This window comes from Emydura macquarii, unplaced genomic scaffold (assembly GCF_026122565.2).
Source record: "Emydura macquarii macquarii isolate MOO-44397 ecotype Brisbane River unplaced genomic scaffold, CSIRO-AGI_Emac_v2 contig_3517, whole genome shotgun sequence".
Lineage (NCBI taxonomy): Eukaryota > Metazoa > Chordata > Testudines > Chelidae > Emydura > Emydura macquarii.
In genome coordinates this window covers 8,079,466-8,095,905 of record NW_027133654.1, presented here as the reverse complement: position 1 = coordinate 8,095,905, position 16,440 = coordinate 8,079,466, and the positions used below count along the sequence as shown (strand labels likewise).

Here is a 16,440-nt window from a genome sequence, read left to right as displayed (position 1 = left end):
GTGTGCTGACAAATACTGTCTTAACGTTTTCTTATATTTGCATGGCTATGTTTGTGTCCATCGGTTGGTTGCCTCCTGTCCTATACTTTGATTGTAAGCTTTTTGGGACAGGGACTGTCTTTTTATTCTGTGTTTGTACAGTGCCTACCACAATGGGATCCTGGTCCTTGACTAGGACTTCTAGCAGCTATGCTGCTAATAAAGTCAAAGGAAAAAGTTTTTGTGGTGGGAGAGGGCAGGAACATTTCCCTGGCCTCCCACACAAACAAATCCCTGCTGTAGATATTTTTTACTTACCTGTCCTTTCTTCCACTCTTCTGACTGACTTTATGCTTGCCCACCCACCCCCTTCTTTCAAAATAAAGGTATCTAGAAGAAAAATTAATTGAAAATTAATAGACGTGGGTGTGATGTGTGTTGACTTGCTTATTTAGGTGTGATATACACACTCTGACTAATGAAGAGTGAGCTTCAGTCAGATGCTTGCAAACTAGTTCAACAAACAAAACAGAGTGGGATGAGTGGGCTAAAGGAAGATGAATTGGAGAAGCCTAATTATATGGTAAGTAGTTATCCTTCTCTATCCTTTCCCACATCAACTCAGACATGCTGGGCTTTCCAGGAATACCATTTTGAGCTCAAAGATGGGAACACTTGGGTATGGCAACTCAAAGCCTTGCAGCATCCAGAACCAAAGACCCTATCAGAGAATGCAGCGACATGTAATCTTCAACCATATGCATAAACCCACATGGATACTGATTAGAATTCATGTGTTGACCTTGCAGCGGATACCTACAAGGTAGAGACATCCGTATTCTGTAACCAGCTAGCAGTGCACTGGTGATGTGAGCTGCTATCCTGGAAGCTAGCACCTCTTTATTTTTAATGAAATAGAATTCTCCTTCTGTACTTCTTTTAACCCTTAGGACTTTGTGCTATTGGAAACATTCCTCTTCCTCTTATACCATGCCACTCAGGGCAAAAGTTGTATTCAGTGTATTTGTAGAAAAATCGTTCATTCAATGGTCTGGGTACTTTCACAATAATATAAACATTACTCAATCCATCCTTATATATTTATGCAATAAAATATAGTTACTGTAATAGACTGCCCAAGTACAGTCAAGATACTGAACTTTAACTTATCTTTAAAAATATCCTAACACTTTCAGTGTTACTGCTGCACCTGTTTTAATATGCTGATGTAACCAATCCCACACAACGTAACTCAAGTAGTAAACTCTTGCAGGACATCCCTACTGTTGTGGGGACAAAGTGAGAAAGGTAAATTAGATTAGGAGTCAGGAGATCTGGATTCTGTTCCTGGCTCTGCCACTAATCTGCTGCGTGACCTCAGGCAAGTCATTGCCCCATGCCTCAGTTTCTCCATCAGTAATTACCTCATTTGGAAAGCACTAGGTAGTAGTAATAATTACTATGGAAAAAGCGTCAGCAGCCAGACTACCTATTTCAGGATAACATCTCCTATATGAGTCATCAGCTTTCCTCCAGTATGTTTCTTGTACTGAATAAAATAATACTGACAGTGAGAATCAGGAAAATCACCAAGCCCTCAGTACTTATGGGAGATGCTCAGAAGTGCCTGACTAGAACCACACTATACTAGTCACTGTGGATAAGATTTAAAAAAAAAAAGTTAGCTAGCCACATAACCCTGCATCCACTTATACAATGAAATGTGGGAGGGAAACTAACAAAGTCCTACCATATAGAGAATCAGAGACCATAAATATGAGGCGAGAGAAAGCATAGGGTAAATCCTAAGCATGTGACAGAGAAGTAAAAAAAAGAGACAGTGTATACTCCAAAATACCAAGGAAGTAAAAGAAACATTTCCCCAGATTATCAGCAATGGTCAAACTTTCTAGTAAAAAAAGACCAGTGGAAAACGGCACAAGGGAAAGGAAAGACCTGCTACTGACCCAATACAAAGTCACTGAATGCAAGGATAAATAAGGGCTATACCCAAACTGCCTGGGAAGCCCTGTGGTAGGGCACACCCTTGATGTAACTAATCATGCTCATCTCTGGCAGAGACCAGAGATTTCTGCATTTTTTATTTTTATGCGGCTTGTCAGGCCGACAGTTTGGCTTAGGAGCAGCCGATAGGTGAGAGGAGGAAGGAAAAGGCGGAGTGTGCAGGGAGAGGAGGAGTGAGAGAAGAAGTGGGGAGTGTCCTGAGAGGACTGAGGGCAGGGGAGAGGGTTCAGGGACTGGCGAAGGGAAAAGGCGGAGTGTGCAGGGGGAGGAGAAGTGAGGGCAGGGGAGAGAAAGGGGGAGGAGGAGTGAGAGAAGAAGTGGGGAGTGTGCAGGGACTGGTGAAGGGAAAAGGCGGAGTGTGCAGGAAGAGGAGTCAGGGAGAGGAGGAGTGAGGGCAGGGGAGAGTGTGCAGGGACTGGCGAAGGGAAAAGGGGGAGTGTGCAGGGCGGAGTGAGGGAATAGGGACTGTGGGGAGGAGGACGGGGAGGAAAGGGGCGTAGGGGAATCCGTGTGCAGGCGGCAGCAGAGGGAGCTGTCTAGGAGGAGGAGGAGGAGGAGGAGGAGGCGGCTCTTCCCGGCGTCTCTCTCGGGGCTCAGCGGCGGGGCCGGAGCCGGGGCCGGGGCACGATGGCCTCCATGGCCGCGGCGATCGCCGCCTCCCGCATGGCGGTGCTGAACGGGAACCGGCCGCTGGACGAGTGGGAGCGCAAGCGCTTCCGCTACTTCTCGTCGCTCAGCCCGATGGCGCGGAAGATCATGGCGGAGAAGGAGCGGATCCGCGAGCGCTACGGGCCGGACTGGGAGCGGCTGCCGCCCCGCCAGCAGGACGAGATCATCGACAAGTGCCTGGTGGAGCCGCACGTCCAGGCCCGCTACGCCGCGCACCGCGGGGCCGCCCGCGCCGCGCCCCCCGCCTGCTACCCCGGCCTGCGCCTCAACACCGGCCAGAAGGTGGTGCGCTTCGGGGACGAGGTGAGCGCCGCGGCGGGGCGGACAGGCAGGACCATGCTGTTGTTGGGGTGCCCGCAATGTCCCCCCCTCCCGCCACCGGGCGAGCCGGCATCCTGCGCCGAGCACCCCCCGCACCAAGCGGGGCAGCTTCGGCCCGGCTGGGAGAACTTGCCCGCCTGGCAGCCGACTGGGGGAGATGGGGGCATTGATTGGGGCATTGGGGGGAGAGGGGGAAAGAGTGAGGGATGGGGGGTCTTGATAGAGGTATGGGGTGAAGAGTGAGTGGGGGTCTTGATTGGGGTATGAGGGGAAGAGTGGGGGGCAGGGGTCTGATGGGGAGAAGGGCACTATGGGGGGCATTAGGGGCATGGGGCAAAGAGTGAGGAGTAGGGGCATTGCTAGTAGAATAGTGGTGTGGAGGTATTTGGAGGTACAGGGGAGTCATGGGGGTCGTGACAACGGGGCTCCAGGAGGAGGGAGCCAAGTGGGTGGGGGGGTTTATTAATAAAATGGCGTTAGCAGAAAGAGTGGTTGCCAAAGCTGTGCTTTTGTCAATTTTCAGCACAGTTGTAATACTGTCTTTCAGCGCTTTATGCTGTTGCCGAATATGAAAACTGTGTCAAATGCGATTATGAGCCCTCTCCCCATACTTATGGGACCTATGGCATTGTCTGCTCTAAGAGAGGGGACATCTGTTATTCTCCGTTGATAGCAGCAATGGTAGAAGTTGTGGCATCTTACCAATGTGTTGTGAAGCACTGCACTGAAAAGGGTTAGCCAACATAGTCATGACAAGTGCCTGATCTTTGTCTACACTATGGCTATCACCAGCAGAGTTGCACTGGTGGTGAGTTATGGATCCCAGTTTTCCCAGTGTAGAAGCAGAATGGAAGAATGTCATAGTGTGAATGAAAGAGAATTTGTGACTAGATTTACAAAAGATGTTACTGCAGTTAGTGATAACTGGAAATAAGTAGATCAGCAGAAAAGTTCATTTGTGGAAGTAACGTGATTACAAAAAGGGTTTTGTAGACACTGATTTTTTTTAAATAATTGAGTAGTAGTGGGGAAATAATCACTAAAAGTAAAACTGAGGCAATGTTTACGTTGAATCAAGTCTTTTCCTTTTTCAGCTCGTTCCAGGAAAGTTAAAAGTACAGTATTGAAAATATTCCCAAGTTCTGGTATTCTTTTAGATACCTTTTTAAAAATTCTCGGTCAGTCTTTTCCACTGCTAATACAGTGCCAGGGAAAACAAGGATGTGGAAAATAAGACAGCTGAAAATATAGTTTTAGAAGCTTTTGATGTTCTTGCCTTTAGCAAGATGTGGCTGTGTTTGAAGAGAAACATAGGTACCTGGGTAGTGAAGTATGGAGTAGGTACTTTTCAAATTAAAGTCCTGTAAACAAATGAGTAAATTCTGAAGCCCCCCCCCCCCTTAACTTGAATAGATTCTTTATCTCTCCTTGCATGTGTATATATACAAGGTTCTATTCTATTTAGTTTTTAAATAAACGCAAAAACCACAGCCATCCAATTTAAAAAAAAAAAGTCTTAGGCTCTGAAAGCACGTGCATTGCACAACATCAATATCCTTTATTATCCTGGTTTAAATTCTTAAGGCAAACGACTGTCAAATTATTTTTCTGGTTCTCTAGTCACATGACAAATTAATCTCCTTCTGAACTTGTAACCACCAATTTAATTTGAAGTGACCAGAGTTTGTGTTAACTCCCTACTGATATCCATGCATAGGATTTGTAAGCACCGCTTGAAGCACTTAGAATAATCACCATAGTGTTTCAGAGCTGACTCTGTTATAGAAGACACTCATTCTGCATCTCCCATGTAAGGAAAATGTCTGAAAAAAGTTTCATACTGGGAGCTTGAGCCAGAAACATAGGGCAACGTGATTCTTAGTCAGTGCCAATGGAAATCCTGAATATTTAGTCTTCATCAGTAAACAGGCCATCACTTTTTGGAGAGTGCTGGAGAATGTGGTTGGGAAGGGAACACACCCCATCCATTTTAAAGGGTCTCTAAATTGAAAACTGTTTATTTTGTGGATTTTAGCCTTCTCCATTCCTTAGACTACATGTTTTACTCTCAGTGTTTTAAGATTGTGAGGGCTTGCTGTTCTGAATTGTCTTGGGGCGAGAAGAAAAGTGCCAGGGGTTGTTCTGTTGAAACATATGGACAACATCTTTTCCTGCTTCTCAAAGTGACAGGGAAAATGCCTCTGAGGTTTGGCAAGTATTCGTTCCCTCATTTGACAAACAAAGCAACAAATATGAACAGTACTGTTCTTATCCCTAGTGTATTCTTTAACTGAGAATAAACATGATTAATCAAATGGCTTGGTGCATCAACTGACTTCCTTTTTCACTGTCCAGTCAAGGTTTATATAAACCATCTTCCTGAAAAACAGGGCCTGCTCTCTTCTGGCATTCTCCTGTTCCATTTTAGTCTTCCAGCTGCATTACTAAGCCTTAAGGGTCTTTCCTGGCTCATCATTCCTTGGCTTTCTCTCCCAGCCTCCTTTTTTGGTGCCAGACCGGAGTCCTGGACATCTTGCATGGCTCCCTAATTGCTCTTTCTTCTGTTGCCACTTGCCACAGAGCCACTCTGTGCTGCTTGGGCCAGTCACTTGCTGTTGCAGTTCAACTTTCCAGGTCCATGAAAGCCTCACCTACTAGGCTTCCATGTTATCTCCTGACCTGACACTTGCTCAGCTGTACAACTGCAGCTCTGCTTTGACAGCATGCTGGATCCCTAAGATGCTCCACACCTGGCACCTCTCCTTTCCTTTGTCTCTCACTCCCTAACTGGACACGAAATGAAGGGATTTTTTCCCCTTCCATTTGCCAGGTAGCATGCATCTGAGAATGCTTGAGAATTGTCCTGGAGTGCGCAGAGGGAATGAAGAGTCTGAATTTGCAGAGCCGAATTTTTCTAGTCAGACTATTGAAAAAGAGAAGAAAAATGAAACACGGCTATTGTTTTAAAACTTGCATCATTCAGTTCTGTTTCTTCCACAGTAGCCATGAAGATTTAATGCAATTAGTTTGTCTTGATGCAGAAGATTTTAATGGTGTTCTTATGTGAAAATTATGCTGTCTAGGTAACTTGAAAAAAAACAAATCTCATCCCTTTTATCATTTATAAATTCACTGTTTCCCTTTCAGCTCTAATGCCAGTGTTGCATCTCTAACTATCTATCCAAACTATCCCTTGTGTCTGTAGGGAAATAATAGGGTAGTGACACTTTGCTCTCTAGCACTTTATTTGAAGTTTAAATTTTAAATGAAATACGAATTACCCTTAGCTGTTTTCATAGCAGTCCTGCAAAAAGATTGTGCAATTATAAGGGTGAGGAGTTCTTTAGAGATTTATAGTGGTCTCAAAGGTTTTAATTGTTCACATTCATTGTGAAGCTTGCCCAAGAGTTCAATCTTTAGCATTAAATCTCAGTTGAACTGCAAAATTGTTTCTCCAGTTATAGAAACTTTCTATCTAAACAGGGCCAATATATTGCAGTAGGTTTTTATTTAAAAAAACAAATTGTCCCTAGAAGGAGGCATTTTGTATGAAGAATCTAGTCTTCTTCATTCCAGTTCCTTTTGTTTACCATTCACTTCTGCCTCATTTAAAAACACGTGAAACATTTTTCCTTTACAAATGGACAGTGGCTCTGCATAACCATTTGCTTTATGCAAATAAAATGAGCTTTTGAATCTGGGACTGCAGATTCTTTAGCATTTTGGGATGCAGTTGACATTACAAGGATAAAACATTTCAAAGGGTTACTCCAGGATTTTAGGAAAAGTTGTGGGTAAGCCAAAAAGTGAAAGAAACAAAGAATGTTCTTGTTGCTGAAGCACAAAACTGGCAGTTAGAATCTCTGATTTCTATTCCCTGTTCTGCCACAAACCTGCTGTATGATGCAGAATAGGGATAGTCAATGGGCAGACTGCGGGCCAAATCTGGACCTTCAGATGCTTTTGAAAGGACCCTGAAATCTTTTTATTTACTTATTATCGGTGTTGTTGTTGGTTTATTATTTTCCCTGGAGTCTGGACCTTGACTATAACTTGACCAAGAAATTTGGACCTTGACAAAAAATAATTGACTTCCCCTGATGTAGAATGTCACTTGTGGTTCAGTATCTCCATCTGTAAATTGGGAATAATAAATACCTCTCAGGTGCTTTGTGCAGCTTAATTCATGAGTCTGAGATTTTCAAAAGAGCCTATAAGTTGTTAGATTTCCAAATCACTTAGAATTTTCACAGAATCCTATTCCTAACATGTATAAGACTTCTGTGTTCCTCAAATGGAAAGCACTGTAGAAGCATATGTTAAACTAGCACAATGTACAGTGTATCCCCAATGAGGGAGTAATTTGGAATTAAAAATAATACATCGTGCATTGGTTATTTTGGAATGAATTTAGACCAAGTTAAGGGAGGAGAGCTGGTTTTCAGGAATGGGAATGTGTGGTCCTACTACCATCTTTTGGGGAAACTTTGGTTTCGGCAAGGGTCATCTTGCACTCTGCCAAATGTTTAGGGCCTGCTCCAACTCCTGTTGACATTAGTGGCATCTTTCCATTTACTTCAGTGGTTGGTTCAGGCCTTCGTTATTATTTTTTTCAGTGACAATGTAACGTTAAAAAAAAAGGGGGGGGGGCGGGGGAAGCAAAAATCTGACTCATTTAAGGCCTGTTTTTAAAAGGGATGGGGAACCTTATGGGAGCTGAGCGTCTTGCAGGATTGAACTCATAATAACCAATGTATGTTTCAAATATAATATCATCATGCAACTTGGAAAATGTTAAATTGGGATTAAGGGGAACAGCTGAGATATCCAGTTGGCTTGGTGATATGATGAGCATTTAACATAGAAGCCTGAATTTTCCAAAGATGCCTGCAATATTTTCTATTTTGTATCAGCAGTCAGTCTTTGCCTTGGTAATGTGAAGCAACGGATCACCTGATCCTTTTCTCTTTCAATTAAAATAATCAGAATATGCAAAATGTTCTGCTGTAAAGCCTTTTTAAGTTGGACTGCTATAGATTTCTGTTAACAAGAGAACTGAAAATGTGCTACTAGAGTTCATTCCTCACCCCATTCCAACCCTTTTCCCTCAGTAATACTTATAAAAGATGTAGTGTGCTTGGTTCATTTTTGCTATAGTGAAATATTCAGTTACCAGCACAGGATCCCTTTTGTTGTGGGTTTGTGACTGGACAGTTGCTGTCAGATGCTTTGAACAGTGCTTATGTCATGTACAAAGAGAGAGGGGCACAGAAGAAAGATACTAGTATGCCTTCCATTTTGAAATTCTGATGCCATTTTGCAACAAGCTGCCTGAATGTAGCAACTTAGTTGCATGCTTCTCTTTTGTCTTTGATATTCTGCAGCTGGCTGCTGAAGTCAACTGTGTCACTGAGTTCGTTTGCTTTTAATTTTTGTCTGGGGCTGAGAATTGCCGCAAGCCAGAGTATCTGTCTCTTACATCAGTTATCTAGCGGGAGGAACAAAAGGCTATTTACATCTTTTTGGGAGAAAGCTCCATTTGTTGCATGTTGAAGACAGAAGCTGATCAAATGTGGATCTATGCTAATTCATGTTGATGATGAATAACCTTAAAATTTTTGTTCTAAGCTGTTTTAGTATTATTTACAGTAGTATTATGAGCATAATTTTATTCCCCCTCTCTGCCCTTTTCCCTCAGAGACATAAAAGAATATAGTGATTGTGTAAGAAAGAAGGTTACTTAACTGATGTATTTCCAGTAGAGTAAATAGTTTAGGGACTGAGGGCATGTTTCAGTTCTGAGATTGTCAGAAGCTTAGCAGTAAGCTTCCAAGCTTTCTTCATTTTAAACCTCTGTTGTGGCTTTTGGCCAAAAATTATATTGGCCTTGGGTGGGGTAAAGGGGATGATGAGGAGAACATAGTGTGATGAGATTATAGCATAAAAAGCCATGCCATGTGTTTATAGGACAGTTTCCCAGACTTAAAAAGTACAAAAATGTGAAGAGCATTATTTGTCTAGGACAAAAGCCATTAACTGTAATGAATTTAATATAAAAGTGGACTGACCAGTTGCTGGCACCACATATGCCCAACATACAAATAAGACTTGTTCATCATTAATTCATTGCATTTGTAAACATTGTTTATTTTCCAAAACATCAAAATAAATGAACACATTTGGAAAATATTTTGTTTAGGGTACAGGAAAAACACAGCTTCTCATTTTGCCCCTCCTTTCTTGGTGTGCGTGGTACATGTTTGTGCTATGTATGCTAGCAATTGCACATACAAACATTGTCAATGATGCAGGTAGCAAGTTTATTAAAGTGGAGTATACTCAGAAAAGTAATGATTTTAAAATGGCATGTTACTCTTGAGAGTGTTTGTGTTTTGAGTGATCTTAGATTTCTTTATGTATAAAACATAAATAAATTTATTCCTGCAGCGAGGAAAACAGATTCTGCTGCATCAACAGCAGAATTGAAAACTAACTTCCAAATGGAAAATATTTGGTTGTGGTGGTGGAGTGTGAGCCAGAAAGAGCCTAATTTGATTGTAAAAGCCCAGGTTGAGCCTGTAGGACTGACAGAAAAAACACTTCTTTCCTCCTGAACTGAGCAAATTAAAAATGGAGTTCCTAAGTAGCAATAACTGTGGAACCCCGCAATGCAGTTTTTGGTATAATTGCCATTTAACTTTTGACATTATGTGGTTCTGTACACTGCATAGGATGTTGATTTCAGTTTGATAGCCATTAAAGTATACTATCTATATAGCTATTGTCTCTCAAAGAAGCTAGTTGGTAAAGATCAGACATACAAATAAGAATATTAAAAATGTACTGGCATGTACAGGCATAGAGCAGGTGAAGTCTCATATTGATAGGCAGTGTACAAAAATATAATAAATGACACTCGTTGCCCCCAAAGAATTTACATTCTAAAAGAGAGCTTTCAGTCACTCAGGGACCTCTGCTGTCTGTCTCTTTCTCATTCTTTGGCTGGTTCTAATTTAATTTTGTTGCTATTTTATTCTCGTTACATTCTGAGTGATGCAATATAAGCTTGCCTCTTTGATATTTTTACTAAATAAGACTGCTTTTTTGATTTTTAGAGTTATTCTTGAATTTCATTTCAGGACATAACTTGGCAAGATGAACACTCCGCCCCTTTCTCCTGGGAAACCAAGGTAAGATTGCTTATTATTATTATTATTATTATTATTATTATGTCAGTTTCCTTTGGAATTGATCCTACTCTCATTTGAGAATTGATACATTAAGGCCTTTTTATACTGTGAGAGCAGTGTAAAGTGGCTGTAGCATAAATGAAAATTAGGCCCAGTATGTTTTCATTGATTTGCATAGAAGCAGAATCAGGTGCTTCATGAGCTAGTATTTGATTCCAAATGTAAGTGTAAAACTTGTTATGCAACCAGATTTTCATTGTTTAGAATATTGCTAATCAAATCTGGACAGAAAATCAAATTGCCCTGTTTAATGAAGAAGAGAAAGCTGTAGGATTAAATAATTATGAATTACCTACCTCATAAGTAAAGACGAGGGTCCCATTTAAAATATGTTCCTATGGCAGATGTGTTTCAGGATGAGGAGAGAAGCATACAAGTAGTTGGTAACCCCAATACATTTTATAAAGGCAATTTTATCTTACACTCTGTTGGATTTGTGCTGCTTATTGCAGATGTCAAAATTGTGGCAAAAGTGTTAGCTATACTGAGATGCCCACAATGCTAAAATACAGCCAGTGACCATCTTCTCTGTGTGACTGCAGCGTGAGGACACAATTCAGAAATACCATGTTTGTCAGGATTTTTTGGGTGTAGTTTTTGCTGGTGAATGCTAACGGCTAGCCATTTTAATTCCCCATCATGGAAAACACAAGTACAAACACATGGACGGTGTGTCACTTTCATGTTTTTAAAAAAAAAAAAAAAAAAAAAAGTAAATTTAGTCACAGATTCAGACTTCTGTCCTCTTGCTGCTGGTAGAGTGCAAGGGAGAGACCACTTTTCTCAAATGCCAGGGACCCTTGAGCTACCCAGATGGAAGACATCATGTATACACTTACAACGAAATATTGATCAAGTACTGTAGGAATTGTCTGAGGCTGGCCCGGGACAGTTGATTCAGACTAATTTACTCCCATCAACCCACTCTGGAAAGAGACCATTAACTTGTTGCTTGATGCAGAAAAGGTTTAGATGGGCCTAATTAGTGATCATTATGCATAAATTGGGGTGTGGCTGTTAAGAAAAGAGGAACAGTGAAATAGGGCAGGCTGAACTCTTCTCCCCACTGATAATCAGTACTAAATTTTACTGCCATCTGCCCTTTACCTTTGGTGATACAATCACAGGCAGCAGAAATAAGGAATGAATTTGGTTTTCATGGAGTTCTGCTATATTTGCAGTTTCATAAGATAATGTTTGTAGGCTCTATCTTAATATCTCTTAGTATATCCTTTGATCAACTTCTGGACAGTATTACATCTTGTGATATCTATTTTTAAAGTCAAGATAATTAACGATCTATGATGGTTGCACAGTACATCTTGGGAAGAGAATCTCAGTTTAAAAGTAATTGATAGTTTTGTTCTGAATGTTCCTATACCTTTAGTGATTAAAATGTACTCTAATACAATTGATTATCCACTGCTGAGACTACTAAAATGTTGGGAGGTTGGCAACAATAAACTAGTGAGGTGGGATGGGTATGTTGATTCAACTAAAACACTAAAAGTGTTTACCTAAGTTACTATATCTGTTTACAGTGTTGCCTGTGAGTATCCTTCATCTTTTTCTTTAAGAAACTTCTGTCTCTGGCAAAAGGAAGAATGAATGAGAATGAAGTGGAAATCCCTATTTCTGCTGGATAGGGAGGAGAGGTTGTCACTTACCAAACTTTAAGGAATATTAGTTTGATTCAGCTAAGAGATGGCACATTGAGTTTCCTTTCTTGTGTATTTATATGCAGCAGGTTAAAATGTAAGAATACTCTGTAGATTGTAAGCTCTGTGGGGCAGGGACCATCTTTTTGGTTTGTGTTTGTACAACACCTAGCATAGTGGGGGCCTGGTCCATAACTAGGGGTCCTAAGCATTATGATAATACAAATAAAATCATAATTATTGGGTTACTGGTTGCTTTGAAAAAATCTACCTTAACTGAATTAAAACTTTTCCCCACTTTGTAACAGCAGCTCTTCAGCTGTTTTTGCTGGTCTGTTTCTTAAGTCTGGTCAAGACTTGGTTAAATCGTTATTAAAGAGAGTTCATTTAAAAAGAAAAGAAAAACAGAGGGCGAAATTAAATCTTCACAAGGCTATCTGGCTCCTTCTTAGCCTGTAATATAATATGAAAGATGTATATTTCTTCCCCTTTGAATTTTATTGGGCATGTTGGGGAACCAGCACTCCTACCAGGTGTGATGGGTGAAATTCCCCATTATTAGCAAATTTTGGGGGGAATATTAGACATTAAATCCCCACTCCCCAAGTTTCTATTGTACTGAATCATTTTATTACCTCTCTAAGCAATCCCTTCATAAGATATTACAGAAATGCAATTTCCCCATTTTACTGGGTGGGTAAAAATGTAATTGTAAGATACTCTTGGGCTGTAAGTGGAGTGATTATCCGTGCAACAATTGAAGGTTTATACCTGGAAAGCAGAGGTAACAGTGTGAGTTCCATTTCATATGTATTTGAATCTAGCTTCTTGTGAATCGGTCCTGCTTGCTTATCACAGTTTAAACCAGCTTCTTTTATATGGTTAGTTCTGTCTCATTCTGAGCTGCTTAAGTTTCCATATTTCATCTTGCATACCTCATTTCTATTCAGTCTTCCCCTGCCTGCTCATTCCTATAGCAGTTATTTTTATAGCTTGGTGGTGAATGGTATTCTTAAATCTTTTCTGCTTGATGTAAGTGTGCCTTGATTTACCTAAGGAGAATACTGTGGTAAACTTCAAGTTTAAGACATTAAGGGGAGGGAAATACTGGGGGGGTTTTAAGCATACACTATAAAAATGTATACAAACTGTGTGAGAGAAATGGTAAAGTAGCCTTATCAACAGTCATCCATAACCTTTATTGGTAGGCTTGGAGGGATTCAATTTTTATCGGTAAATGTTGGTAAATGTCCAGTTTGTACATACACAAACAGATGGAAAAAATACTTCCATTGATAACAGAAATTTGCAGATTGGTAAAGTAAGAAAAATGCTGCCTGAGAACTTATTATAGAGTTGAGGATATTTATTTTGTATATTTTGATACGTGATGTAGACAATTTGTAAAGTTATAAAGCTTTAACTCTTTGAATCTGTCTCTCCTATCATTAAATAATTATCTGACTCCCTCATAATTTCCTGCAACTGTGAAAATTTAAGTCAATAAAAATAAAAAAGTTAAAAAATAAACTTAAATATTATCCATTAAAATAATGCTTAAAAAATGAATTCTTTTAAGCTTATTCACTGCGAGGGTAGGGAGAAGGCAGTAAAGGCGTGCTTTATCTCACAAGGAGATAGAGTAAATGGTTATTTCACCCAGGCCCTTGGTTACAATATGATGTTTCCAATAGGGAAACATGGTTGTAGGCAAGCAGATTCCATAAAGTATCATTTAACTTTGAGGCCAGTGTATATAATGATTTGGAAACTTTAAGACACTTTCTATTTCTAGATCTCTCTCTCCCTAACTGCACCTAGTAATTTAGCAATTAATTTATAGGCTTACTCCAGAAGGCTATGAGGATATCATAGATAGTGATATGGTGGGGAAGAAAGTTTAGCCAATAGCCATGCAAATTTCATTGCTAGCTACACCCTTGTTTGTGAGGACAGAAAGCTTTTTTTGGGTCAGTTATGTGGTCTGAACACAGGCTTGGGAGGTAGAAATTCATGAGATTAAATCCAGGCTCTGACATAGGCTTCCTTTTGTGGTTTTGGGCAAGTCACTAAGACAATATTTTCAAACATGGGCGCTAAAACAGGCATCTGAATCCACATTTAGGCACTTAAATATGTAGCTTGGTTTATTTTTTTTCCCCCAGAGGCGTATGGCACAGCCAGTCGAAGTGCCCAAATATGGAGTTAGGTGCCTATCTTTAGGAATTAACCTTTGAAAATCTTGTTCTTCTGTTTTCTCAAAGGTCTTTGTGAGGATTAATTAACGTTTGTAAAGCACTTTAAAAATAAGCAAACCCCTTCTAAGAGCAAATGTTTGTTATTATCAAGGCATCAGAAATGGTGAGGAAGTTTTTAGTCATATAATCATCCTTTTCTGTCACTTATATTTTGCCTTTACAAGATTTTTCAGGTTTTATAAAATTGTCTTTCAAAACTTCAATAGAGGGTAGCAAAATGGATTAAAAGTTCTCAGTATTTCAGATTTGGAAACTTGTGCTGCAAATCAAAGATTTAAACCATTGTGAAAATGAGTTCAGTGTCCACCTACTCCCTACTAAATTTGTGTTACAGACGTTTGCCCACATCACAAAAACCACTTGTGTTTTGTATGATACACTGTATGAGTAGTCCTTTCTCCTAAGGTCCACAACTGGAAAAGCGTAGAGTGTGTTGTAAGAGCTGAATAAGAGAGACTTGTATAACACTTGTCAATATTACACCTCATAATTGCTATTACTATTAATACTATAATTCCATCACTACTAAATTCAACCACAACAGCAGTTATGAAATTATATACTCTTTGCTTTCATTTTAGAGAGAATTTTGTGACAGACTTGATATATCTACCCATTTTCAAAAGTAAATTGGGGTGTGTGTGTGTGTGTGTGTGTGTGTGTGTGTGTGTGTGTTTAAAACAACTTTCTTCTTGTCAAGGCAGATTAGAGTTTTAAGCATTAAGTAGCTTCAGAAGTTGTTGAAAGCTTATAAAGATGCCTCGACCATTTTTAGTTATGTTTTTATTGTGTGTTTACTCAAAAACTAGTTAAGTTCTTGCCTAGCCTTTTACAACTTTTATTGAGTTGTCAAACAAAACTGCAATGTATTTAGTGAAGAAGATTGTTTGTAGCAATACTTGGAAGGTTCTAATATAATAATCCTCATAGTAGAGAACTAGAACACTGCTAAAGAAGAAACTTGCTCTCCTATAGTAATTTACCTGCGATATCATTACAAACTATGTAGTGACATTTAGAGGTGACAATTACCTACTTTATATGGGGTGAATTGAGTCACGGTCCATGGGTGGAGCTGTGTGAAACTTCAATACGCAACTTTAAATATTGGTTTTGTTACAGAACTGAAACTCAACCCAAGTTTATAAATTTGAACCACTCTTATGTTTCAGGAGGAATCCAGACAAAAGTTTGAAGTTTTGAGTGAGTTTGGCTTTGGGGTTTTTTTTCTTTGTCTGAACTTAACTCTCAGTGAAATTCAGGGAGCACAAGCTCATGAGAATGTAAATAGAACAGGTTCATGCGAGCCTCTGTAAAGTGAAATTGTGTATTGTTTTGTTTCTGAGCCCAAAGGCCTTCTGATTTAACGATATAGTTGTGGGTAGAAAAGTGGCAACTTGGTAACTACTTACTTCTACTCATTTTGTGTTTTGAATCCTCTTTGATTAGCTTGCTGTCAAAATTTTTTTTAATTTCTGTCTGCAATGTTGATCTACTATATTGGAGTGGAAAGAGCAAGGTGGAATGTATTTGCCATCTAAAAAATGTTAGTCCAGTTCCAGAATCTTTGCTGTTGGTGATATGATCTGATATGCAAATTTGAAAATCTTGCATGCAGAATGGACATTGCTGATGGAGAATAAAGGGAATTAAGTATTTTGAGTCACTTTTTGTACCCAGGTTTAAGCCTTAGTTTCTTTCCTCCATCAGCCTTCCCATTCCTCTACACACATTCCAGGCCTCCTCTTTATTTAAAAATAAAGTGTTTTAGGTGTGTAGTAATAATACAAGCAATTTCATCCTGGGGAGACAGTGTGGCTAGAGCACTGACCCAGGAAGTGGGAGATCTGAGTTCCATTCCCTGCTCTGCCACAGACGTCCTGTGTGACCTTGGGCAAGTCACTTAGTCTCGCTCTGCCTCAGTTCTCCATCTGTAAAATGCAAAACATACATTAAATACATGGTGAAGCACTTTGAAATCTTCTGACAAGAAGCACTATATAAGAAATAGTCATTATTTATTACGTTATTATTATAAGGATCTCAAAGTGTGTTAATGCACAAGTAGGCAATGACCTAATTCTAAAAACAGTTTTAACTAAACAATTATTATGCATTTGTCTACAAACTGTAGTCTTGTACACTGGGGCTAAGGCCAGGCTGGCTGAAATAATTTTTAAAAATATATTCCCAAGATCAGGGTTGGCTTTTGTCCTTTTTCATGATGGTATTAGAACAATGCCAGCTACAAGCAATGTTATAAATGTTGTTGTTGCTAGT

The 16,440-nt window shown here is 39.9% G+C and overlaps 1 protein-coding gene across 1 annotated transcript in view; it reads left to right on the top strand.

Annotated features, from left to right (window-relative positions):
• The first annotated feature begins 2,548 nt into the window (after nt 1–2,548).
• CUNH1orf198 (chromosome unknown C1orf198 homolog) overlaps nt 2,549–16,440 on the top strand; it is a 25,459-nt gene continuing 11,567 nt past the window's right edge. The window contains exons 1-2 of the mRNA XM_067535810.1: nt 2,549–2,976; nt 10,134–10,184. Of these exons, the coding sequence (XP_067391911.1) occupies nt 2,632–2,976; nt 10,134–10,184 (396 nt within the window). The 5' untranslated portion in view covers nt 2,549–2,631. The remainder of the gene's footprint in view (nt 2,977–10,133; nt 10,185–16,440) is intronic.